The 25,412-nt window shown below is 38.5% G+C and overlaps 3 protein-coding genes and 1 long non-coding RNA gene across 7 annotated transcripts; 2 read left to right on the top strand and 2 right to left on the bottom strand.

The window, feature by feature from the left end:
* Positions 1 to 2,398: 2,398 nt before the first annotated feature.
* On the top strand, positions 2,399 to 2,875 carry LOC120011692. Its single transcript, XR_005471101.1, has 2 exons — positions 2,399 to 2,534; positions 2,608 to 2,875. It is a non-coding gene; the product is annotated as an uncharacterized LOC120011692 (long non-coding RNA).
* Positions 2,876 to 3,069: 194 nt separating this feature from the next.
* LOC120001885 lies at positions 3,070 to 6,411 on the top strand. Its single transcript, XM_038850398.1, has 4 exons — positions 3,070 to 3,120; positions 3,222 to 4,313; positions 4,358 to 4,450; positions 6,298 to 6,411. The coding sequence occupies exons 1-4, from the start codon at positions 3,070 to 3,072 to the stop codon at positions 6,409 to 6,411; spliced, it is 1,350 nt and encodes a 449-aa protein (XP_038706326.1).
* LOC120000902 (protein TRIGALACTOSYLDIACYLGLYCEROL 4, chloroplastic) lies at positions 6,098 to 9,166 on the bottom strand. 3 transcript variants are annotated; one of them, XM_038849102.1, is made up of 5 exons: positions 8,685 to 9,166; positions 8,355 to 8,592; positions 7,917 to 8,283; positions 7,215 to 7,552; positions 6,098 to 6,667 (listed from the first exon to the last, which is right to left on the bottom strand). In XM_038849102.1, the coding sequence occupies exons 1-5, from the start codon at positions 8,966 to 8,968 to the stop codon at positions 6,449 to 6,451; spliced, it is 1,446 nt and encodes a 481-aa protein (XP_038705030.1). In that variant the 5' UTR covers positions 8,969 to 9,166; the 3' UTR covers positions 6,098 to 6,448. The 3 variants fall into 3 exon arrangements, with proteins under 3 accessions (XP_038705030.1, XP_038705110.1, XP_038705187.1); XM_038849182.1 differs by having other exon boundaries at positions 6,098 to 6,646; positions 8,685 to 9,161; XM_038849259.1 differs by lacking the exon at positions 6,098 to 6,667 and adding an exon at positions 6,703 to 6,872 and having other exon boundaries at positions 8,685 to 9,165.
* Positions 9,167 to 12,019: 2,853 nt separating this feature from the next.
* LOC120001114 (protein ACTIVITY OF BC1 COMPLEX KINASE 3, chloroplastic) lies at positions 12,020 to 17,128 on the bottom strand. Of its 2 annotated transcripts, none has more exons than XM_038849370.1 (7): positions 16,748 to 17,127; positions 16,025 to 16,588; positions 15,332 to 15,887; positions 14,802 to 14,988; positions 14,345 to 14,711; positions 13,587 to 13,731; positions 12,020 to 12,604 (listed from the first exon to the last, which is right to left on the bottom strand). In XM_038849370.1, exons 1-6 carry the CDS (start codon positions 17,045 to 17,047, stop codon positions 13,606 to 13,608), a joined length of 2,100 nt encoding a protein of 699 aa, XP_038705298.1. In that variant the 5' UTR covers positions 17,048 to 17,127; the 3' UTR covers positions 12,020 to 12,604; positions 13,587 to 13,605. The 2 variants fall into 2 exon arrangements, with proteins under 2 accessions (XP_038705298.1, XP_038705308.1); XM_038849380.1 differs by lacking the exon at positions 12,020 to 12,604 and having other exon boundaries at positions 13,596 to 13,731; positions 15,332 to 15,439; positions 15,638 to 15,887; positions 16,748 to 17,128.
* Between the last annotated feature and the right edge of the window lie 8,284 nt (positions 17,129 to 25,412).

The raw sequence follows: 25,412 nt of genomic DNA, 5'->3' as shown, positions 1-25,412 counted from the left end.
TCGTACATGCCAATACTCTTATAGATATAGCTTTGACCACTAACCGGGGACGTGCATTTCTACGTTTGTTGCCCTTTTGGATTATAGTTTAATCAAAAGAATGCCACATATTTCATTAACTAGATAAAGTTTCAGAAATATGTGCACTATCATATATTGCATTAACTAAATAAAACTACAGTAATATGTGCATGATATGTATCATATCATTGCTCTCATGCCCCGCCTGCTACATAAATTAACTTCGTTTGCTTATGATATACCTGTTCGTCAGTTGTATAAAAGGAGGGAAAAGAAAAAAAAGGTCGGACACATGCTTGATTTAGTTGATTAGCAAGGGATCACTTTATATTCGTGTGAAATGTTGTAGTATTTTGTTTAATAAAAAGAGGGGTGCAACTTCAAAGTCGAAAAATCTCAAATGGGCTACATCGTATTGGCATGCCCAGTAAACCATGTGTGGTATTTGAAACGCCTTCCTAGTTTTATTGCTAATCTTTTAGATAAATCTATTAAAGAATTGGAGGGCCTACTATACTGCGATGTGTGATTTGCTCGAAATTTTGATTTTACAGATTTGAAATGAAAAGCTGTCATCCCATTTAATCGATAATCTAATTAGGATGCCCTGGATTTGACATGTCTCCTGGGAGGAGTAAGAGCATGTCCAATGGACACTTGAATTTTATGAAGAAAAAAAACGGTGTATTAAAAAAAAAAAACGGTGTCCAGCCGTGTCCGATTATAAGAAAAACAGGACGCAGCTCAAACACATGTCGGTGTCCGACACGGACACATCACTATTTTAGAAGTGTCCGTGCTTCCTAGCATGAAAATAATAGGCTGTTAAACTGAATTGTAGGCACATGTGGGACCTGGAGGCTTAAATTTAATGAATATCGGGTCCGTTTGGTAGAGCGGAAAGATTGAATTTCAATGCTAGCGAAAAAACTAAAAAAAAAAAACCGAGTTTAAAGCTGTGAAATATGTTATGAGATGCTTGGTGAAATAAAAAGACGCTATGGAAGAACTATTGAAATAAATTATTATAATATTAGATTTTATGATTTTATATTAAAATTAATATTATAGTAAATATAATAAATATAATTTTTGTTAAAATTAATTTTAAGTATTAATTAATAAATATTTTTATTATATTATTGTGAGTTTTATATTGTAATATTTATATTAGTAAAAATATTAATTAACAAAATTGGGACCCACATTTTGTATTATATGAATTATTAGTAATTTATCAATTAAATGACATTTTGTATAAAACGATACATTAATAAACTTACGAGTTCATCTAAATGCACCCTAGTTTTTACTCTATACACCCCCATTTCTTTTTTTTTTCCCTCTATACACCCCCTTGGTCCCACCATTGACCCCACCTCTTTTATATTTTTATAATTTTAAATTTATTTGGTTAAAATACAATATTATTAAAATACAATATTATTAAAATAAAATAATTTTTAAAAAATAATACTATTTCAAAATAATACTATTGAAATATAATATTAGAATTTGATTTTAATATTTTGTGTTATGATGTGAATTTTTTTAATTTTATTTTTTATGATGTGAATTTTTTTTGTATATTAATAATGATTTTAGTTTGAATTTTTAATTGTGAATTTTTTTTGTATGTTTGTAATTATTTTAGTTTGAATTTTTATGATGTGAATTTTTTTGTATGTTTGTAATTATTTTACAATGAATTTTTATGATGTGAAATTTTTTTGTAGGTTTGTAATCATTTCAGTATGAATTATAATTTTTATGATGTGAATTATTTTGTATGTTTGTAATTATTTTAGTTTGAATTTTTATGATGTGAATTTTTTTTTGTAGGTTTGTAATCATTTCAGTATAAATTATAATTTTTATGATGTGAATTATTTTGTATGTTTGTAATTATTTTAGTTTGAATTTTTATGATGTGAATTTTTTTTGTATGTTTGTAATTATTTTACATTGAATTTTTATGATGTGAAATTTAGGGTTTAGGTTTGTAATCATTTCAGTATGAATTATAATTTTTATGATGTGAATTCTTTTGTATGTTTGTAATTATTTTAGTTTGTATGTTAAATTACTGTAATACCCTTTTCGAGTATTATAAATACATGTGTTTAGTATCATTTTCTCTACATCTTTCTTTTGGTATATTCTGCTCTACATTTTGTTGTAGATTAAGTTACTCATCCACTATAATTTAAGTAACTTATCTACAAGATTTTTCTAACATTATGGATGATTATATAAGTTTATGGGCCGACGACTTAAGATTATCCAGTAGAGGATCAAGTGAGGTATTTTCATACATTATTGTTTGTACAATTTTTTTTAAAATTTACGCATACACACATATATATGTATATACATATTACTAATGTTAATATTGCTTCATTTCTAAGCATGATAATCCAAGCCGAGAAGAAGTTGGATCAACATCCGAGCAAGTTGGATCAACGTTCGATCAAGTTGAGCAAGATTTTACTGATGAATTTACAACAGATACGGTATATTTATATGTAAATGGTATAGTTACAAACACTATAATGCAAAATTCTAATTATTTTATAATATGTGTAGATATTCTAGTCTCGAGAAGAATTAATCCAATGGGCACGTCATACTGGACGAAATCTTGGGTTCATTGTGATCATCTTACGATCGGAAATTGCTCATCCAAGCTCATTAGACATATTGCGTGCCTTTCCATTTGTTTTGTTCATGGATTCCACTTACAAGACAAACAGGTTTCGTATGCCACTTTTTGAGATTGTTGGTGTAACATCAACAGAGAAGACATTTTCTGTAGCATTTGTCTTGCTCCAATCAGAGAAGGAAGATAATTACACTTGGGCATTGAATTGTTTGCGCTCCATGATAGATCAATGTCTATTGCCAAGGGTTATTCTCACCGATAGAGAATTAGCTTTAATGAAGGCAATTTCATGTGTCTTCCCTGAGGCTACTGCGCTTCTTAAGTCGATGGCATATTGAGAGAAATATTTTTACCAATTGCAAGAAAAGGTGTTGGGACAAAAAAACATGGGGCACATTCAACCAAATGTGGTCAGCTTTGGTCATGTCAAAATCAGAGTATGAATATGAATTTCATCTTGCATAAATTGATTTAGAATTTTATAATTATCCTATGATTCTTACTTACTTATAGGATGTTTGGCTAACTCCTTACAAAGAGACGTTTGTATCTGCGTGGACAAACAGGTGCATGCATTTTGGAAATACAACATAGATTTCGAACATCATATTTCGAAGAGCTTAGAGGATTTGTGTCTGAACAAGCTTTACAAAAAATCTTAGAAGAGATGGATCGGGCAAAAATTGTTGGACTCGACATCCAAGCATGCAGATGTATTGTTCGGTTAGTTCATGGACTTCCTTGTGTACATGAGATATCATTATATGCACACGAAAAATGGCCAATTCCTTTATCTTCTGTTGATCATTTTTGGAAAAAACTTGACTTCAAGCCAAGCGAGTTATTAGAAGATGATGGTCTCAACTGTACGATTGAGATAGAGCAAATTGTGGATCAGTTTCAAATGAAGCCACGGTCTGGTAAAATTGGACTATTGAGAAAGCTACGAGAGATAATCAAACCGTCCACTAGCTCACTTTTGGAACCAAAAGTCATACAAAATACACGTGGTCGACCCTCATTGAGGAAGAAGGATAAATCGACTCGTAGAGATCCCTCTGCATTTGAGTATGTGGAAGCTTCTTTGAAGACTTCATATGTACCTCATCGTCATAGTTGTTCATCAATTGGCATTGGATCATCAACTATATCAAGAAGAGGACGACCAGTTCCATCACCAATTTATGTCAACCAATTTCCTCTAACATTGAGAAGATACGTCGTGAATGTCATCGATGTAACAGCTGACGGTAATTGTGGGTTCAGAGCTATTGCTGGCTTGTTAGGTCTTGAAGGAGGTGAATTTGCTTGGTCTTCTGTTAGACGTGATTTAATTGAAGAGGTAAGGACATTTTGGGAAAAGTACGTATCTTTGTTTGGCAGTTATGAGCGGGCATGCTATATTCACAATGCGCTTGTATTTTTTGAGACAAATAAACCAGCACCAATGGACTGTTGGATGAATATGCCTGATATGAGACACCTTATCGCATCAAGGTACAACATCATCTTGCATCTCATAAGCGATGTACAATCTTTAACTTTTTTACCATTGCGATCCATCCCACCTCTACATGCAGAACATAGGGCCATCACTATTGGATATGTGAATGGTAACCACTTTGTTAAGGTATTTATGAGTGGGAATTATCCGATGCCCCTATTATGATCCAGTGGTTTTCATACAAGTATGATTGTGCAACAGCATGGGCGACACCATATAAGAAACAACTCCGTGATTATGAGAAACTTGTTCTTTCGATAAATGTACCTCAATCCATTGTAGACATAACATCTGATTAATCTACTTGTATTCATAACAATATTATTTTTTAATAATTTTTTTTCCAAAAAAATTAAAAATTATAACCAAAAAAATTAAAAATTAAAAATATAAATTATACAAATATAAAAATATAATTTATAAAAATATAATATAAATTATACAAATATAAAAATATAAATTATATAAATAAATTGAGGTGGGGTTGGGGTGTATAGAGATAAAAATAAAAAAAAAGTTGAGGGGGTGTATAGAGTAAAAATATGGGTGCATTTAGACTTTGGCTAAACTTATATACAAGTAGCAAATGAGCCATTGGTTGAGTGACAATGATTTTGCATGTCCCTGACTGAGGTCATGAGTTCTAGTCTCACCTCCTCTGAATATTTACAAGGAGGTGCGTGGGCTTAGTCTGCCCCTGCGTGGGTTTGATTTGTGCCTCCTGCGTGGGGCCTGTTGACACCTGCACTTTCATAGGCTTGATCTGGTGATGGTGTGTCGTATATTGTATTTGTACTTGTACTAAAAAAAAAAACTTATATACAAGCAGGACCCGCGTCTAAACCATATAATTATGCATGGGTCCCACATTTAAAAAAAAAAAGGAAAAGTCTTAAACGCCATCCATTATAAAAAAAAACTCCCTAAGGGTGTAACTGAACCGTACAGAGATTGATGCGACGGATCCGTTACACCAAACAGACACATCATCAAATTGTCCAAAGCACAACTTGGCCAAGCTAAAAAGGCTGGTGCGACGGATCCGCTACACCAAACAGACACATCATCAAATTGTCCAAAACACAACTTGGCCAAGCTAAAAAAGCAGAAAAGGCAGAGGAAGACACATGTTTTATGCAGTTAAGGAAGACATAGGTTTTTGTGCAGTTTAAGGAAGACAGGTTTTTGTGTAGTAAGAGCCAGCGGCGGATCTAGAAAATTGTTTAAGGGTGGGCTTAGCTAGAGGTAGTGTTAGGAATTTATAGGAAGTAGGTTAGAGATTAACGGGGGTGCCCCTGAAATTTTTTTAGGACTATTTATTGACAGGCCAACAAAAAAATAATAAAAAAATCCACATATTAATATGAGGAACTTGCGATCTAATTTTCAAGTGCAAGAGATCAAATCTCTTAAACTCCAACTATATATACAAAAGAACTACTAAATAAATTTTTTTTAAGAAACTATTAGAATTTTATTAAAAATAAATGGGCTTAGTTTGAAATTTAAAACATTTAGTAGTATATTTGATAATTTTTTGTCAAAAGTTGAGGGTGGGCTCAAGGCATGCATTGGATCCGCCACTGGTAAAAGCAACCACGAAAATAAAATTTTGTTGGGACAACAAAATGAGTTGAAAGATGTGTTTTATTGATGTGATTAGACATTTTATTGATATGGGTGAGACAACAAAATATATTGGTACAATGATATAAGTTTGCTAACTTGATTGTTGTGTAATAGAGGTGAGACTCTGTATTAATTTAAAAGTAAAATGTGAATATGTGTGAGATGTAGATTTCATTTTGGGCAACATGTAGACATTGCATGTTCCATGCCTTCAAGTTGAGGCAATTAAAAAGATGCCAACAAATAGGCCTTGGTGGAGCAAAAAAAACCTTTGATGGGTGAAGAAAAAGTCACTTTTTGCCTCCCATGCCCAAGCAAATGCACACCATTGCAAATGCTCTTAAGAGCGGCCTTCAAACCATTCACAATGTTCTAATAAAAAAGTGAATAAGGTGCTATTAAAGAACAATATCAGAATAAAAGAGTAAAAGATAGAATCTGGAATCTCTCATTTTTTTGGTATGAACTCACTTTAGTCCAGATCTTGCAGAAGAATGCAAATAAGAGAACTTGTCTAGCACCAGAGAACTTGTCAAATGGTATGAGATGGCCACCATCCTTCTCCGATGTATCACTATCAACAGATGACGTATAAGAGAACAGAATCTATGACATCCACCAAAGAGTATTGCTTAAGTTTCGAAAAACCGAAGCTCTACCATAAATTCTTGTTGCTTTGGGGAATACCAAGCAACAGCCTTTGCCGATCCAAGGACCTGCAATGCGTATTCGATGGCAAACACTGGGTTTTCCACTCCAATACGCCAGTCTCTGCTCTTTAAATTGACTGCAACTCCTGAATCAACTCTAAAACTGAAAGGGCCAGCAATCTGTGACAGGTATACGGAAAACTGCATTCAACAATTGGAAATCATTGTGTTTCCATCTACATCAAATTGAGCATGCATATATGGACACACAACCTAGCAAGTACCAATCTAAATCAGGGGGATCATATGCGCTTAAAGTACTCAGGACACCTCAGTAGCAAAATCACGGGGCATGACGCTCAAAGAGCTCTGGAGTCTGGACACCTCAATAGCAGCACATTTAAACCTAGCAAATACCAATCTAAATCAGGGGATCATATGCACTTAAAGTGCTCAAAATCATAGGGCATGACGCTCAAAGAGCTCTGGACACCTCAATAGCAGCACATTTTCCCCCCACCCCAAAAAAAAGAAAAAAAACTCCGAATGGAGGAGGGAGAGAATAAAAATTCAGTTCTGACGTTTTCAAAAGTCGACCAGCAACAGGGGAAATAAAGATTATAAGACAACAAAATTGTATACAATTAATCCTCCTGCGCTTGTGCTTTTGCATCTGAATTCTAAACACAACAGAAATTTTCTAGAAAGATGACTACACGAGCATGGGACATTAAGTTAGAGCAGGTACCTGCTGCTGAAGAGAAACAGTCACATTAGGGCAAATTGCCTGAACTGCTTCAATAGTGGGCTGTTTGGAGTTCAAAAGCTCCAGTGTTAAGTGTGCAGCACCTGAGAGAAACTTGGAACCAGAAGGGAAATCCAGGCGAGTCTGTAATCGAGTGAGGTCTAATAATAGCCTTTGGAAGTTCCCATGCTGAGCGGTAAATGACAAAGATGAGAATGCATCAGCAATAAAGGCAGATTTTACAGCAGGAGCAGAGAAATGGATGCCTTTGTAATGCTCAAAATCACATTCTGCTAACGATTTAACAGCAATATCTCCAAAAGAGGCAGTGACAGCAGCACCTGTACATGTGATAAGATAGTGAATCCCAAGTACAAATTATGATGGCCATCAATTCTGTGCCGACAATAGCTTGAGCTAAAAGAATGTACTAAACCCATTACAAGTTTTAGCATCAGAACTTGGGCACAACTCTCTTTATCAACTTTATTTATGCCATCAATTTGCGTTGGCCACAGCTTCCCTTGTGATAATACAAAAGATTCAAATTGTAAACGCTTTATATGTCCCATATTGAGGCTAAAGAATAATCATCTTCAATCAAAAGAATTAGCATGCAAGTCCTGAGCATTAGCTCTAATTTTCAACTCAATTGTAACCACTCAGTTGCATATTGATGAGCTAAACGAGACAGTCATTGCTTACCAATGATCCCAGATGCCGAAATGTGAGGATTTGAGAGGAAAATGTCAAAGGGCTGTACCATTCTCAACTTCTGAGCATTACTCCTCCAAATGTCAACATTCTTCTTAAACAAAAAGGCGCTTTTGAGGGAGAAGCCAGGAAGTAGAGCTGCAGGAGCAGTAACTGCAGACTTGTTTTCACCTCCAAAGAACTGCTTCGGCATTCCCGAATTATGGTGCATACAAAGATGATAACTGGTACCATTAGAGTCAGAACCAACTGAAGCCAAATCAACTGCCATTGTGAAAGGCACATCCCAGTAGCTCCCACTCTTGTCCACAAATAGGCTGGGCCAAGTAGCCTCCATAGTCAAACTGTGATGCGGGAACTGTGAAAGAAAATAGTTCAGAATTTGCAGTGTCAAAGCAAGAGAATTGCATCGGTTCGTGGAAGACTTGCCTTGTGATGGTACACGGTTTTCTTACGGATTGTGTTGTTGCTGTCGCCATATGCATCTCCACCGAGAAGAAGTGTGGCTTCGGGGGTCAATAAGATCTCCGAATATAAACCAAGCGCGTATAACGATTTATCCCGGAGAAGATGCGCGAATTTCCGCAGCCCTGATGATTCTCCGCCAGATTGTTTGAGAGAGTAGACGAACTTCTGTAAATTGAACTGGCCAAGCAGAGTAGCAAACCTACACACAAGAGAAAAGAAAAACTTTACCTGAGAGCAAGAGATAGTGAGTGGATTTTCCAGTGCCGAAGTGGGTAGGCGTAGCGTAGGTACCAGTTTTGGGAGAAGGGGATGGTAAGGACGCGTTGGAGCGAGAGTCCGTCAGAGGCGGCGGAAAAGGCGGGGACAAAAGGGGCTGCCATGAAACGCTGCAGGAAATCGACTTGCTTGGGTCTGGAGAGGCGGGTGCCTCGGGAAAGGCCGAGAGGGAGGGGGACAGGGTCTCCGAGCCCGGGTACAGGGCGGGCTTGTCCTTCGAGGGTCGCGGGAGTGGACATGTCCAGCTCCCAAAACCCTCCTCCCCCCGCACCGTCCATGGTCCATCTCATCTTTCTCATCGTTTCTTTCTGGGATCTCTTCTTCAAAGCAGTATTAGAAATTCTGGAGCTGGTGACAAACTTCGATTTGATTTTGCACGGCTCAGCTTAATCACTATCAGTGCACGCTTGAAATAATTTTGAAAATGTCGAATTGTGGACTCACCCTACATGATAAATGCTAAATCTCAGAATTTTGAAAATCTCATATTGTGCTGTGCACCAGGCGATTACATACAGGACAAAAAAGATAATGTTTGAGATGTCAAAAAATGATCCCAAAAAATCTCAATTTAATGTAGAGGGTTGGACGTAAAGTGGGTCTTAAATGTGTGTTTTTAATAAATGATTATTTTAATATCATATAGGTTTGGGAAACTTTTGAGAATCAAATTTTGAGATTCTTTAGTATTATCCGACAAAGAATTTCACTTAACATGAATTTTCTTTTTTTGAGAAAACTTGAACATGAAAGTTAGAACTCATTATACCCCATTTTGGGGACATCCTCTCCCAATCAAAAATTTATTTTAGAAGATTTGCATTTTAATATCCCTCCAACCACATCCATCAAATATCATATCAATATTTTTATAATTTTTTAACATAACTAACTTTATCTTATTATTTGTAACTAATTTTGGGATAATATTAATAATGTTTTAAAGAGTTAAAGTGAACAGGGTCAAGAGGGAAGAGTAATGCTCATCAAAAAAATAATAAAATTCCACCTTGAATTGTAGGAGAGAGTTAAGTGGAGTGAAGGGGGAAGTTCCTTATAACTTAAGTCTCAAATTCTACATTTTTTGAGCCCTTAATTTGAGGTTTTGAAGTTAGAGAAAAATTTGTTTATTATTTATAAAATCATCCATACAAATTTTTCATTCATTTCAATTTTAATATGTGTATTTTTGTAATTCACATCTAATACAGTGACCTTTAGAATAGCTATTCACCTTTAGACGGTTTTAAGATAAGTCTTTCCCAGAATTAAAAAGCTGGAAGGATCAACCATTGTCCAATTGGAAGGTACCGAACAAGTGGGGTCTTTAGCAAGAGTGGTCCCATAGCAGCATGAAATACTATCTTCCCTTACCATATCTTGAACTAAATCCACGTAACCTCTCTTCTGAACTGTAGCATGGAAAAAGGCCGGTGACCGTTATTCTTTTGGGGAACGGAGGAAACCAGGAATTTGAATCAATGGGGGCACAAAAGTATTACAGGGGTTCGGGAGCAGCGCCCCCAGAATTTTTTTTGTTGGGTTCTATATGTAATCGATTTATGATTATTGATTGTAAATATAAAAACACATTAATAATAATTCAAAACAATAAGAAGATACATTGTAATTATCATAATAACATTCAACATGTCTCCATCTTTTATTTGCAAAACCAATGATAATTCATATGTAATCCAAAACATAGTAAACATTAGTTGCAAATTGAAAACAAAATCAAATGATTGCAAGTATCTCAAAAGGCCATGTGCTTGAGTTTTTTTTGTTGAATCTGTAGCGTTATATGAAACAATTTCTAAAATTTATAAGGTTGAGTTGGGTCTAAACTAGTTAGTGGATTAGGTAAAAATTAATAGATTGGGGGCATCAATTTTTTTGATTGGGGGCCTTAAACTTTATTTGACATGTAATTAACTAATTATAACATATTTAGTATTAACTATTTTTTTTTCACTGGGGGTACATGCCCCCAGTCCCTTCCACGTTGGTCCGCCTCCGACGGAGGAGGCTCTCTAAGTATGGGGGATGGAGAGTTGGTTTCCCTATTTTTGAGGTTTGATTTGAGGGACTAGTTGGAGTGCTTGTTTTTCAAAAAGGGTCTCAAAATGACATTTTCTTCATTTTTGAGAGATGGGTTGGAGCTGCCATTAGAACTCGAGACTCCTTAATCTTTGATAAGGGTTTTTTGCTAAATAGTAAATAAAATTTTTTAAGACTTCATTAAAAATCTAATTCTTGTCAATTAAGAAGGTACTTTTTAAGAGAAAATTTGTATTTATGCGTGCTCAACATACAATAGTTGTTTGAGCTGTATTTATGCGGTGCTCTCATGTTCTGTTTGGGACTTCATATATGATAATATAATATTGTTATCCAATATAAGTTAATGTATAAGTTAAACATATATGGTGTTTGAAAAAAATGTGATATTAGACTTGTATAGTATATTTATTATACAATATACTGTTTGATTTGTTGATAGACAAACTGATAATATAAGATTTGTGATATTACGTCTAAATTATCACCAGCTAAAACAATAATTATTTTTTAATTATTTTATTGTTATTTGTTTTTCTATGGTAATCTAATGATAAAAAATCACCAAATTTCGTCTTTACATAATATCATTTGACATGCCAACTCTTATTTTAAGCGCTTTGTATAACATAAAATACGAGTTGGAGGTTTTTCTATAACAAATATTATAATAATATCCAGTCATCATGGATAGGATCTTTGTAGATTGATTAGTGGTTTTGTGTGAGTTTTCAGTAATTCTGTTATGTTAAACAGAATTAGTTGATGTGGCTTATGAGCTGTCAAGCCATTAGTGGATTCCTATATGTGTATTGTTGAGATTGTTATTCTGGAGTTATGAATTGAAAAGGAAATTCCCTCCGGTTCTCGAATTCTCTCTAACATCCTCTTGCCATTAGTGGATTCCTATATGTGTATTGTTGAGATTGTTATTCTGGAGTTATGAATTGACAAAGAGATTCCCTCCGGTTCTCGAATTCTCTCTAACATCCTCTTCCGCCATTTCCATATCTCATATACCTAGGTCAAGGTTGAAAGGAGGCTATCAATCATGAAGTTTTTCTACTTTGAGCATAAGCATATCCCAGAACGAGATACCTAGCACATAAGGACAATGTTAGAGATCCCCAAAATTTGACCTTCAAAAGTCACCCAAATCTAAGTGACATTAAAATAGCCATTGATTAAAAATACACATGTCAGACCCACTTCACATCCAACATTCCATATTAAATGGGGGTCTTTTGGGGGTCTCAAGCATTATTCTAACACATAAATAGAGAAGAAAATGTAGCTGTAGGAAGACAACGCTCTTTTGATATTGATAGCCGAGCAAGGAAGCTATCATACAGAAAAGTCTGCACATCAAAAATTATACTAGTGTAACAATCAGGATATAAATGGCTAATCACTAAAAGGTAACTTGACACTTCTTTACAAATGCTAGGGAAAACACTGTACACCTTTGCATTGTATTTGTTGCTGTCATGGAAACTGGAGTCCTCCACCTAGAGATTCCAACTTCAATTTGCGACAGAAATAGGCTAATTTAATTCACGGATCAAATCAGTCTTGATGAATAACAAGAGGAAGTATATCCAACAATGTGCATCAAATTTGGCTCTGCTAAGAATGAATGAACAATTGTCACCAAAGCTGAGTCCAGTGTACCTCAACTAATCTCTCAGGCAATAAAGTGTGAGTTGAGAAGACAGCAAACACATCCAGGCGCTTGCTTGCGGGAGATGCCAAGCAAGTTTATAAGTTGCTATTGCTTATCTATTATCTTCAAAGAGACAAGCTCACTCTCTTGTGATTGGTTTCTCAACTTTGAACTGTAAGGAAACCATCTTAGAAGCCTCTCTGGCTAAAACCTGAAATTAAAAGGGCAAATAGAAAACGCTAACTAAATCAAAAACCGATAAAGAAACCCAAATGTTTTTGGCCAGAAATTAAAAAGGGCAAATAGAAAACACAAACTAAATCAAAAACCGATAAAGGAACCCAAATGTTAAACAAGCCACCATGCGTGGGTTAGGTAGGCATTCATAAAGAAAAGACATCAAACTCCCATTGACTCCTTCATTTGCCAGCCACTCCATCCTCCTCCCTCTTTATATGCTGATATGTTATAAACTTATAGTGACCGCCTCCTCTCAGATACATCTATAAAGTAAACTGAGTATTGTTTCTGGCAATTCATGAAACATTGGTCTCTGTTGAAGGTAGCATTAGAAATAATACTCTGTTTGCTATATTGGAATTGGTTTAAATGAATTTGCACTAACTATTTGATTCTCCTACAATTACCAAGGTACTTTAATGAGACGATCGGGAGTTCACTAACTACTTAATTATTTTTGAGTTCAGGGGAGAAGGGTGAGAAGGGTGGGTGGTGTGTGGTTATATAAAAGAAAAGGAAAACCAAAACGTTAGAAGAAATAGCTGGATGTAACTGTTGCACAAAACAAAATGGAATAATTAAACTTCACAAAATGACGTTCACTTGTACATGATTCAAGCAACTGTTCCATCATCATAAAAAACACATTCGTTAAGACAAAATGCAATAATTAAACTTCCACAAAACGTATGTGCACCTGTACAGGAGTAAAGTAACAACTGTTCCTTAATAATTAAAAACGCATTCGTTACTTCGTCGTCTATGTGATTTGATAAAAGGCTTTCTCACGTTTCCCTCAAGATGTCAACATGTCGTTTGAAAGTTATTCACTTTGTATTTGTCATTCAGTGATTCACATCATTCGTTTCCGGTAAACAAATGAAAAGGGCGAAGAATGGTAAGAACATGGAGTATGCACTTCCTAAAGCTATATCATCCATGCATTAGCTTACCCAAATGGTCTAACACTTGCTACGAGGCAGTCGAACCTGTTGCAGGAGTTCGAAGAACTTGTTGCAACAAGCGTGCAGCAAGCCGTTGGGTGATTCCACCAATCACACGTCCCCCTAAACTGCGTGCTTCGGGTTGCTGAAGAACCTGAACATGTAAATTTCACAAATTATTCCCATTATTTATTTATTTTGATAAGATTATTCCCATTAATTAAACTAAACAAGTTCATGTTTCATGCTACCCCAGTACCAGATGGCCAATGCCATATGAATATGCTTCCTCCAAATCAACGTGAATATAGGATTACAAATTGAAAAATTCTATCACTGATATGTCCCAAGACCGTGAAAGCCAACTGAAGTTCAACATTGTGGTCATGCTTTAGACCACTGAAGCAACATTGTCAAGAAATATGCTTTGAACCTCCACACTTGAAATAAAACTCAATGAAATATTTGAAATTCCGAGGTGAAGGATTACGAGTCTTGAATTATGTTGACAAGGTGAAGTTGATTGGGGGCAATGTCCAATATACCACACTCACAAATTTGATTGTCACAAGATTCTTAAGTATGATTTCCTGACTGACTCCATGCATGTACTTGATGGCCTCAACAACACCCCCCCTCCCCCCCCCCCCCCCCCCCCCCCAAACCACCGGAAAAAATATATCAAAGAAAAAGTGGGAAAATGAGGACAAGTGGTAGAAGAAGTTAATGGGACCATCAAGTGCAATAACAAGTCAAACAATTCCTACCTGTAAAACCGGCTGCAATAGCAAAGGGTCAAAATTTTCAGAAGATTGCAACAGCCCCCAGATCCTATACACTTGTTCACGAAGCTCTATCATGCTTTGTAGTTCAGTATCCCCCATCATAAGAGGTCCAGTTGCATTGGCACTAAATATTAGAGTTCTCATAAGTTCGGGGATGAAATTGTATGTATCAACAACAGTAGTTACGACAACAGCTTCTGTGACACGGATAGCCTCCTTAATAACCAATGTCCTAAGCTCTTCACCATCTGGACCCAATAATAGCTTTAAAACAGGCTGTAGAGCGTCATTTGCAGAGAAATCTCTATCTTTTTTGCCCTGAACAAGGAGGTTTTCAAGTCTATTCCACCTGCATCAAGATCAAGATTTGCTGGTCATGAAGTGGGTCTATGACACCAAACCCTGTCAGTAAACCAACTTGAAAAGAGAAAGTACATGCCTAAATTTTCCATCCTTGAAAAGCAACTCAACAAGAGCATCTCTGAGATAGGGATTGGGATCAGTGAGAAGCCTTTTAGCAAAATAAGGATATGAAGCAGCCAGGACCTTGAAGTTGGGATCAGCATAAAGGGCCAAACCTTCTAGTACAGTAAGTGATCTCAGTATCAACGCATAATAAGCTGGAACTGCACAAATTCGCAACCCAGAGAACAAGATACCATAAGGAACGAAAGAAGTATGATAGAAAATTTAGTCATCACTCAAATAAAATACCTTTCAGTCATTCCTTTTTGTCTTTCTCCTTTTTTTTTGGAGGGTGGGGTGGGGGTGTTAATGAGAAATCAGATCTCCCAATTAAAGTACTTGTGAATTAATTGTTTATAATTATGTTGGCATTTTCATTTTTCTTTCCTGCTATTAATCATGTGAAATAAAGACAGTACTATACAAAGCCAACTACGATTGTAAACTACTATTTACATCATAAAACTTCAAAATGAAGGAAATGAAAAGTGAGTATGAGCTCACCATTAAATGGATATCGATAGAGAACAGCACCCAGCCCATCCACTATTGTTTTAAAGTTAAGTTCACTCACAGTAGAATTAAGCGCATCATCAAAGAAGTTACGCAGCGCTGGTACAATTGGAGAAACATCTACATCAGGTGACAAGAAATCTAGAGCATAGTAATCACGAGCCATAGCCTCATAATCCCGATTGACCATATGAACAACATGACCAATTATAGCAAATCTAGCTTCTTCTGGGGTCTCACTCATCATTCCAAAATCAAGAAAAGCTAACTTTCCCTCAGGTGTGGCTAAGAGGTTACCAGGATGAGGATCTGCATGGAAATATCCGTACTCAAGCAGCTGCCTGAGGCTGCATTGTATTCCTGTGTTCACCAGATCCAAGACCTTCAAGCCTTGGCTCTCAATGGCATCTTGCTCGTTTAACTTTAATCCATCAACCCACTCCATTGTCAACACTTTGGCACTGGTATAATCCCAGAAGATATCTGGCACAAAGACATCTTCCTTGTCAGCATACAACTTTTTAAACCTCCTCGCATTCTGTCCCTCCTGCAGGGACCTATCAGAATTAACATCGGAATACCAAGATAATCTTGCACAGAATTACAATTAGAGAAACTTACTTCTGGTAGCTGGTTTCTTTTAATTGCTAAATTTCGAGGGCAAAGGATATTGAGAATACGAACCTGGACATAGTTGAGCTCTTGATAAACTCTTCGTGCAAACTCATCAAGAAGGGCCACAACATCAGTGGTGATGATGTCAACATAATTATTGATAAGGAAGCCAAGACCTCTTATGAGATAAAAGTCGAGTCCAATAGCTTCTTCAATACCAGGGCGCTGGACCTTGACAGCAACAACCTGCCTCGAGTACCTAAGCTGAGCTTTGTAAACTTGGCCCAAACTAGCAGCAGCGATTGGAGAAGGAGATATGGAGGAATATATGGAGTCAAGGGGCAGTCCCAACTCTCTCTCAATGCAAGAAAATGCCTCAGCATCTGGGAATGTTGGCAGCGCATCCTGCAGCTCAGAGAGCTCCTCTAGATATTCTGGTGGGCAGATGTCAGGTCTGGTCGACAAGGCCTGCCCTAATTTCACAAAAGTAGGGCCCAAACGAGTGAATTCCTGCCTTAGCTCAACTGCACGGAGTCTCCTTTTTTGATCTAATACTCCATTTCTCTGGTCCAGTAACAGCTTCAGGCCAAAGGAACCAAGAGATACCAAAATGTCCACACTCCTCTTCAATACCTACAAAATAGAAAATTAATTTAGTTCCATGATTTCCTGTTCTATATGCAAAAGACACCAACAAGATTGAATTCAATTCCCTCATATTACGACACAGACACCGTGCACAGGTAGACTTATAAAAACATAATATAATCAAATCGGATCAGATAAGATAACCGTGATAGGTTGAACGCTGTATTTAGCTGCAAGCATGTCCGGGATGTAAACGGGGGCATTGGAGGAGCGGGCCATGGCCTTTGCTTCCGCTTGTAGATCATTTGCTCGATCCACTCCGTCAACTATTTGCGAGGCTGCAGAGCTATCTCTAATCGATGGCTTTATTTCAACCAGAGCAGCTCTTGCCCTTAATCTCCGATTAGGTAACAATTTGACGCCTTCTTTCTGAAAACTGCCCCTCTTTGGCCGCGCGACCGGCCATGAAAGACACCAGTGACCGCCGGTTGCGAAGACAGTCATGAGGTCAGCTCTGTCAATTAGAGCCTTCTGGTCTTACTCCACAATTCTGAGAAATATTAATTGATGTTCAATAAAGACGTATGAATATGATATTAAAGGAACAAATAAATAAACAAAATAAAACCTAATTTTAGGATATTAAAGGAACCAACTACAAACCACCACCACTTTTTTTTTTTGGTACTTGCAAATATCAGTCTAGAAAAAATCTAGAACAAATGAAAAGTTTGAATTTTATTTTATTTTTTGTTACATGGGTGTCTCCCCTGGGCTGGAACTAAATCAGTATTTTTATCGTCAACCGACCTACAGGGTCGGGCCGATCATGACAACCTACTTTTTTATGAAATTGGGTCAAAAACCCTAAAATATTCAAAAACTTAAATGGCCCAATTGAATTGATGATTATTGATTAGTATAAAACTCAAACCCAAGCTCTGTAGGCTTTAGCTTTCAAAGAAAAAGTATTTAATCTGTCAAATTTTAATATAATTCACTAATATTAGTATAATATACTATAAGAATAAGACACACAATCACACAAGTCTGTCGACACACAAATAGAAGCCTCAAGCCAGTCGTAGCCCAAGCTCAAGCCATAACCCAGAAGAAGAACCAGAAGAGTACGACTCTAATAGATTGAGTTTCACTCGGTCACTCATTCACTCTTAGTCTCGATCTTATAGCCTGCCCTGATTTCTCAGTCTTTCGTACCGACATGTTAATAACTCTGCTCACTGCCTCCCGTTCAGTCTAGTCTTGTAGTAGGACAAGCCTAGTTTCGTCTTAAGCTGTGTGGTCTAATCTCTCTGCAAGACTAGGGATATGGGTCAAACCTCCTGATCTGATCAAGAACTCCAGACTGAGGTTAATATGGAGGTGCCAGACTAGAAAAGAGAATGAATACCACTGTAGCTAGTCTATGTTCTCTTGAATAGGATGAGAAAGGGTTTATTTAGAATTGAAGACTTCCACCAGATGTCGTGGGGTTTGGGATGGGTATGAGGTCGGTTGTTACCAACAACCGAACCATTTCACAATCGACAAAGTCGGTTGTCAATCATTACCCGACCCAGAAAGGTCCAGTCGATAATGGTTTTACATTTAGCGAATAGTTGGTTGGTCTGGTCAGGTCAGGTCGGGCCGATTATTGGTCGATAATCAATCGACCCGACCCATTCCCAGCCCTACCTGGATGCTTCCCCAGGAGATGTGGGTTTGGTTGTGTGGGATCAGTTGCAAGTTTCCATGGTTTGTTTTTAAGATCCTCCTTGGACTGTTTGGAGCAGCAGGATGGCTCTTTGATGGTGGGCTTATTTGGGCTGACATGTGGACTTCAACTTCATGTGGTCTAGTATTGTTTGGATAGCCTTAGGTTATTTGTTTGATGGGATTTTGGTTTAGGTTTAGGTTTAGGGTTTAGGAATTTGGTGACTTTTTTTCTCTCTGTAAGTGAGAGTTTCTCTTTCTAAGTCCTAGGTTGTTTGTGTCGCCGCCAGCACGTTGGAGTGCTTGGCCTCGCTCCGACGATGGTCTAGTGGCCACAATCTCCTACTCTTCACTATATCTCACTTTTCTAGTCTCAGATGGGAAAGGCAAAGTAATTTTAGTTCATGTTTAGCAAGAATCAGAGACCGGAGGATGTTTTATCGAAGGAACTCTTTATCCAGTGTTAGTGCTATGGCATACCGCCCGCTGAGGCCCTTGAGCTTATGGCTGAGAATAATCGTAGGGATGACCAGTGGAAGAAGGAAGCTAAAGCCATTGATAAGGCAAATCAAGCTGGGAGGAAGGGTTCGACTGAAGCTCTCGAAGGTAATGGGCCTTTGAGTCTGTATGAAGTTCATGTATCGAAAAATGAATCTTACATCGATATTGATGGGAAACACTATGGATCGTAGAATGATGTTGCTGCTGCCCCTAGGTAGGAGGCTGGCCCGAGCAAGAGTGGTGGTTCCAGCTAGATGGGATTATTTGGGAAATAGGGGTCTACCAGTACTAAGCTAAGGTATGTCCTACCCATCAAGCGAGATGGGAAAACTTTTGCTAAACCAACTAGGGCTACTACAGCCAAAAGTTTGGCCAAATGGGAGCGCTATCTAGTAGGCTGCTTTGTGGGGACTTCCATGCCTTACAAAGTAGTCAAGAATCTTGCAGAGAAAGTTTGGGACAATATGGGGCTTGAAGAAGTTATGCTCTCGGAGGGCCTCCATTATTTCCGTTGTAAGACTGTTGATGATGCCCATGAAATCCTGGAATAAGGCCTTTGAATCTTGGGGGAAGCATATTTTTTTTACAACAATGGAGGCCAAATCATGTGTTTACCCGTGAGAAAATTAGAACGGTTCCAACTTGGGTGCGACTCCATCTCTGGGATGAGGAAGGGTTGAGCCTTGTTGCCAGTGCTATTGGAAAGCCCTTGACTTGTGATAGGATTACTCTACAGGGAACTCGCACAACTTATGCTAGGATTTTTGTAATGCTGGAAGCTGATTGTGGCCGAATCCACTCTTTTATGGTTGAATATGTGGATCCTGGAGAGGCGCCCTTGGAAGTCCAAGTGGAATATGAATGGCTTCCTCGTAGATATGCCAAATGCAGTGTCTTCGGACACTAATGCCAAGAAAACAAGGGTTTGCCGCAGTAGAATGACCAATGAAATCCTCAACAAGAGTGTCAACAGGTTAAAAATTGGGTGGGGAAGGATAAGGGTAAGGCCATGGCCTCTCCCACTGCAAATGAAGATCCCCTGGATACTGTCGTTGTGATATCTCCAAATCTCGCAAATGATATTCCTGAAACCCTTAACCCAATAGAGGAAGCGACGCCCAACACCAACGCCTCCTGGGCCATCGAGTGCGAACTCTAAAATTGGATGGGTCTTGTGAAAACCCAAATCAAAAAAAAAAAAGAAAAAAAAATATGGTGAAGTGTCCGGACACCTCGAGCAAATTTTGAGCAGTTTTATACTTTGTCTCTATTTGTTCATAAAGTGTCTAGACACTTTATGAGCCGTCCAGACACTCGACGATAAATTTTGTTTTAAAACGCATTGGGACAGTTCTGGGTTCATTATTCTCACTGGTTTTACAGAAATAGCCGAGAGAGAGAGAGTGTGTGTGTGTGGAAAGAGGGTGATTTTGAAGGGAAACAAAGAAAAGGGAAGATTGATGCAAAGATTTGGGCTTACACAACTTGGATTTCAAGATCTTCACAAGATTAAGGTAAGTTTTTCAAAGATTGAAGTTAGGGTTTTGTGGGTTTGGGTTGATTTCGTGAATTTGGGGGTTTTGGGTGTAAAAGCTTGATGATTAACCAAAGTTTAAACATATTGTTGTTAGATTTGAGCTTCGTTTGAGATTTGGTGTTGGATAAGAAGGGATTAAGCAAGGGTTTGACAAATTGGCTAAGGTAAGTGCATTATTGTGAATTTGTGTATTGAAATTGATATTGTTGGAAGGGAAATGAGATGTAAATGTTATAAATTATGTTATTTGAACTTGGAAGGTTGGTGGCTAGAGTTGTGGTGAGGTTTTGCTCAAACGAGGTAGGGATTTTCTTAACCCTTAATCTCAAAACACTATTGGCTACCCGAATTGTGTTAAATTCATTAGTTTCCGCCTTTTTGTTCAAGGGGAAACAAACCTTGGATTGTGTGCTATTGTGAACTCAAATTGCTATGTTGTGTGTTTAATGTTGAATGCATTACCCATGGACACTCGGTCATCTATCGAGTAGTCGATACTCTTGAGCACATGTATTAATGAAATTACGCGCAAATAAATTTAGTTGCATAACATTCATGTGTGATGTTGCATTTGTGCATGGTGAAAGTGGTGGTTTGGATTTTGGTACGTACGTCAACGTGTACTAGTGGTTCCAGCTATTTGGCTCTAGTGACACGATTGATGGTACTTGTGTGAACATGCACTAATGGTTCCGGTTAATTGGATCTAGTGGCATGGTATGGAATAATTGTGAGAGCATGTGCTAGTGGTTCCGGTAAATTTGCTCTAGCGACATAGCTCGGTTGGATGTACGGATTGCGTTTGTTTGACGACATGGCTTATTGTTGCATAGCTTTATTTCTTATGATATTCCGGCCTTATTCCTTATTTTATGCTCATATTCAATATCCCTAAACCCTAAATCCGGATGGCCTGGACTTGTGGTGGTTTGTTGTTTGATTTTTGTGTGGTGTTTGGTTAGTCTTTGGCTTAATTGTATATTGGGATATATACAAGTATGTAATATGTGGGATGAATGATGATTTTGGATGGTTAGGCTTAATGCCTTGGTATGTATGTGTGTATGAAGATTTATGATTGGGATGATATGGCCCGAGGCCCTGGATGTTTAGTTTGGTGATATGGAAATTGTTGGTTTACATTGCTATATGTTGTGCAGGAGGCATTCTCCGATATACGGGGAGGTGCTGCCGAATTTTTGTTTAACATTGTGTTGGTTTAATAGTGAGTAAACGGTATTTGAGTCCTTGTTTTGGGTGGCGGCGTGGGTGCACACACATGTTGCCAATAAGTCACGTTCTTGAGACGGGGCGTGACAAGTTGGTATCGGAGCCTAGGTTGGCTCTGTGTAGGACCTAAGGGTTGGGTCCAGTATGATTTTTTTTGTGTGTATATGGGTGAGTATTTGTGTAACGTATGATGTGTGAATGGTGTGTGTGGTATGTCCAGGCCACGTCACGACCTCCATTGATCCGGTATGTATTCTAATCACGTAAATCCTCGTATGTTTTGATGATATTGAACGTGGATTATTTATGTTGTGGTTGTAGATGGACACGCGTAGCAATGTTCGTTCCCTCGAGTCCCTGGATCAGGGGCGTAAATGAGGGTGTGGACGCGGGGGTGTTAGGACCCGTGGTGGTAGACGGGCAGTGGTCGCGGTCGAGGAGCTGGGCGGGGACGCGGTGAACAAAATATACTCGCGCCTGCGATAGTTCCTGAATTACCTACATGGAGTAGGGTGCAACAGAGGGGAAGGCGCACTGCGGTGAGGAATTCTGAGGAGGCAGAGAATCCTACAGTTGAATGTGGCAGGTGGAGAGGGAGTGGTTCCTGAGGCTACTGATAGGTATGATAATACCTATTGTTTTTGGTAGAAATATCCCCCTCTTAAGCTTTCTTTTCATAAATAATGAGTGTATTTATGTGTTGATTTGTATTTTGATAGGTTGATTGCGGTTTGGAAGAAAAACGACGGAAAAAGGGCTGAATTGAAGAAAATGTTCACCGACCTTCGTGTGTTCAAATAGTCATAACTTTCTGTCACGTTATTGGAATAGAGCGCAACAAAAGGCATTGGAAACTAGACATCTCAAGCTTTCCGTAGAATCTAAAATCATGCAAATCTGAGGTCATATGGAGACGTTATGGTCATTTTAATCATGTGCCTAGGGGTAACGCGCCTACGCGTGCGCCTAGGCGTGGCACGCCTAGGCGCACAATTTGTGCACGCCCAGGATCACTCCTACACACCCAGTACAGAGAGTCGGACTTAAATTTGAAGTTGTGCACGCCTAGGATTGCGCCTAGGCGTGCGTCTAGGCGTGTGCCTAGGCGTGGTGCGCCTAGGCGTGAAAACAACGCGCCTAGGCGCAAAAAGCAATTTTCTGGGATGTTTTAAGTCGCGATTTGTCCGAGCTGCGGGGACTTTTTAACCTAGAACTGATTTTCTGGGGAGCGAAACCAGAGGGGGAAGGCGATTCTTGGAGCTAGGAGGAGAGATTCTTCAGCTCAACTTGGATCTACTCAACTAATTGGGTTTATTCATGATTTTCTCATCTCTCCTTTTGTGTTTTTCTCTCATTATGTGTAACTAAATCTCTTGTGCCAAGGCTAGGATGAAGCCTTGGGTTTGATGACTTTTTTTATGACTTGATTTACATATATATGAGTTGATATGGGTATAAATCTTGTGTTTCTATGTTTGATTGCAATTTTTTCATGCTTGTGGTGTTTGGCCAACACTTTAGGTTTTTGGATGAAATTGTTTGGAGAATTTGCTTAGACAATAATATGTCAAGTAGATTATGCTTCTTGAAACACTTGATTATGAATGTGTCTCCCTTTAATTAGGTGACAATTTTGTATGAATCCTAATCTCCATAGAACTCCATAAATTCCTATGCATGTTTAGACCAATAAGATGGCTAGAATGTATTTAGGAATATCCGACCTAGACCAATAAGATGGCTAGTAATCGATTTTAGGGAGATTTGGCTTAAGTGCGCTAAAACCGACTTAGGTACGGATTCGTTATGCCCGAATTAGCAAATATGTGTGTGAATTTATGTCATTCCAAGTCATTTCCCAAGGGGGATTCCGAAGCCTTGGTGTTCATCTCATATTTGTTAAATCATCTCATTTGCATTAGTTGCATCCTAATTCTAAGAAAATACCAAAAACACTTTGCTCTTTGCTTGTTTTAGTTGAATTACCAAACCAAACAATCTTGAGTTGAATTTTACTTTTGATTGCATTGTCCATATATACATACAAATATACATTTGGATTAAACATAACACCGTCCCTGTGGATTCGACTCTTGCTTATCATTGTGCTGTAGTCGCCGACTAGTACACTTGCTAGTAAGGTTAATTTAGACCCAACAGCTACCCCAACTCAGGGGCAAGCTTTATCAACTACTCAGATGGCTTCGATGTTCGAGGCTCAAATGCAAGTGATGAAAGAGATGTCAGAGGTGATGAAGAACATTACACAGGTAGTTCAGGCACAAACTGGACTGGATACTCACGGTGTGGTGGAGGGTCAGACCTCGGGGGAGGCTGACAGAATTCAACGACAAATAAGTGAGGTGGATCGACTTCGTAAATTGGAGCCTCCAAAATTTCGTGGTGATACAGATGTGGCAAAAGCTCATACTTGGATCCGAGAGATGACTAGACGTCTGGATACCTTAGGCATTCCGGATGAGAGACGGGGAATGGTAGCCTCGTACTTCCTGAAGGACAAGGCTTATGATTGGTGGTATGCTCTGGGGCAAAGGAAAGAGCAACTCACTTGGGCATCATTTGAGAGATTATTTTTACAGCATTTTGTGCCAAACTCTTATCGCATGGAGAAGGCGAAGGAGTTCTTGACTTTGTTACAGAAACCGGATGAGTCAGTGGCAGACTACAGTTACAAGTTTGAGGAGTTATATGAATTTGGGAAGATGTCTGCCCTGGATGAGGAGAGCAAGGCGGAGAGATTCAGGCAAGGTTTGATACCGAATGTAGGAGCACCGTTGGCTAGCATGAAGATTGTTACCTATGATGATATGCGAGAGGAGGCTTTGAAGCAGGAGCAAATTAATAAAGATTCAAAGAAATATTGGGATACTTTTAGCGGTCGATCCTTAGGTGGTAGTACTGGAGGGGCTCTTAGAGGACAGAGGCAGTGGTGTTCTGGTCAGAAAAGGCAGAGGACAGACAGTCAGACTTCACAGAACAGGTCCGGACAGAGCAGTAGAGGGCAGAGGTCCCAGGGAGGTAGAGGATCACAGTAGGGACAAAAGGTTTGTTTTCGATGTGGAGAGACGAGTCATGTTAGGCACCAGTGTACTACTTCTGGACCTAAATGTTTTGAGTGTGGCAAGATAGGCCATATGCGGGCAGATTGTCCTCAGAGGAGGAGAGACACACATCAGAGATCTGGGGTTTCATCGGCTGCTTCCACACCTACTACCCCTCGTGCACCGTCGGTTTCCTCAGGTGGCTCTGTTGGAAGAGGACGATCACAGACCAAGACACAGCAACAGCAGTCACAGATTCGGCCTGCATTGACTCAGGGGAGAGTATTTGCCTTAGGGCACCAGACAGGGTCTGAGCATCCAAACTTCGTTGGAGGTACGTTTCTTGTTTCAAATTGTTTAGTGAGAGTATTGTTTGATTCTGGTGCGACTGCATCTTTCATTACTGCATCCTTGGCAAAGTCAATAGAATAAGAAGTGTTCCCAATAAGACGAATGTTTGCGGTGACTTCCCCATTTGGGTACACTACTTCACTTGAGGGGATGGTGGAAGGAGTTGTGTGTAGATTTGGTGAAATAGAATTGACGGTGAATTTATATGTCCTCCATTTTAAAGACTTTGATGTAATTTTAGGTGTAGACTGGTTAACAAAACATAGAGCTATTATTGATTTTTGGATGCGTAAAATTACCTTGAATGTACCGGGAGGTGGGGTGATTAAACTACAGGGGTCTAAAAGAGTGCCATGTTCGCACTTCCTGGAAAATCATGCATATGCTGATTGTCTTGTAGCAAGCTTGACCACTTCGGCATCGAGTGGCGAAGTGGCCAAGCCGATACCGGTAGTTGAGAAATTTATGGATGTAT

This window comes from Tripterygium wilfordii, chromosome 1 (genome assembly GCF_013401445.1).
Source record: "Tripterygium wilfordii isolate XIE 37 chromosome 1, ASM1340144v1, whole genome shotgun sequence".
NCBI classification, from domain to species: Eukaryota; Viridiplantae; Streptophyta; class Magnoliopsida; order Celastrales; family Celastraceae; genus Tripterygium; species Tripterygium wilfordii.
Note: the sequence above shows the minus strand (reverse complement) of the source record. Positions and strands in the feature narration are given on the sequence as shown.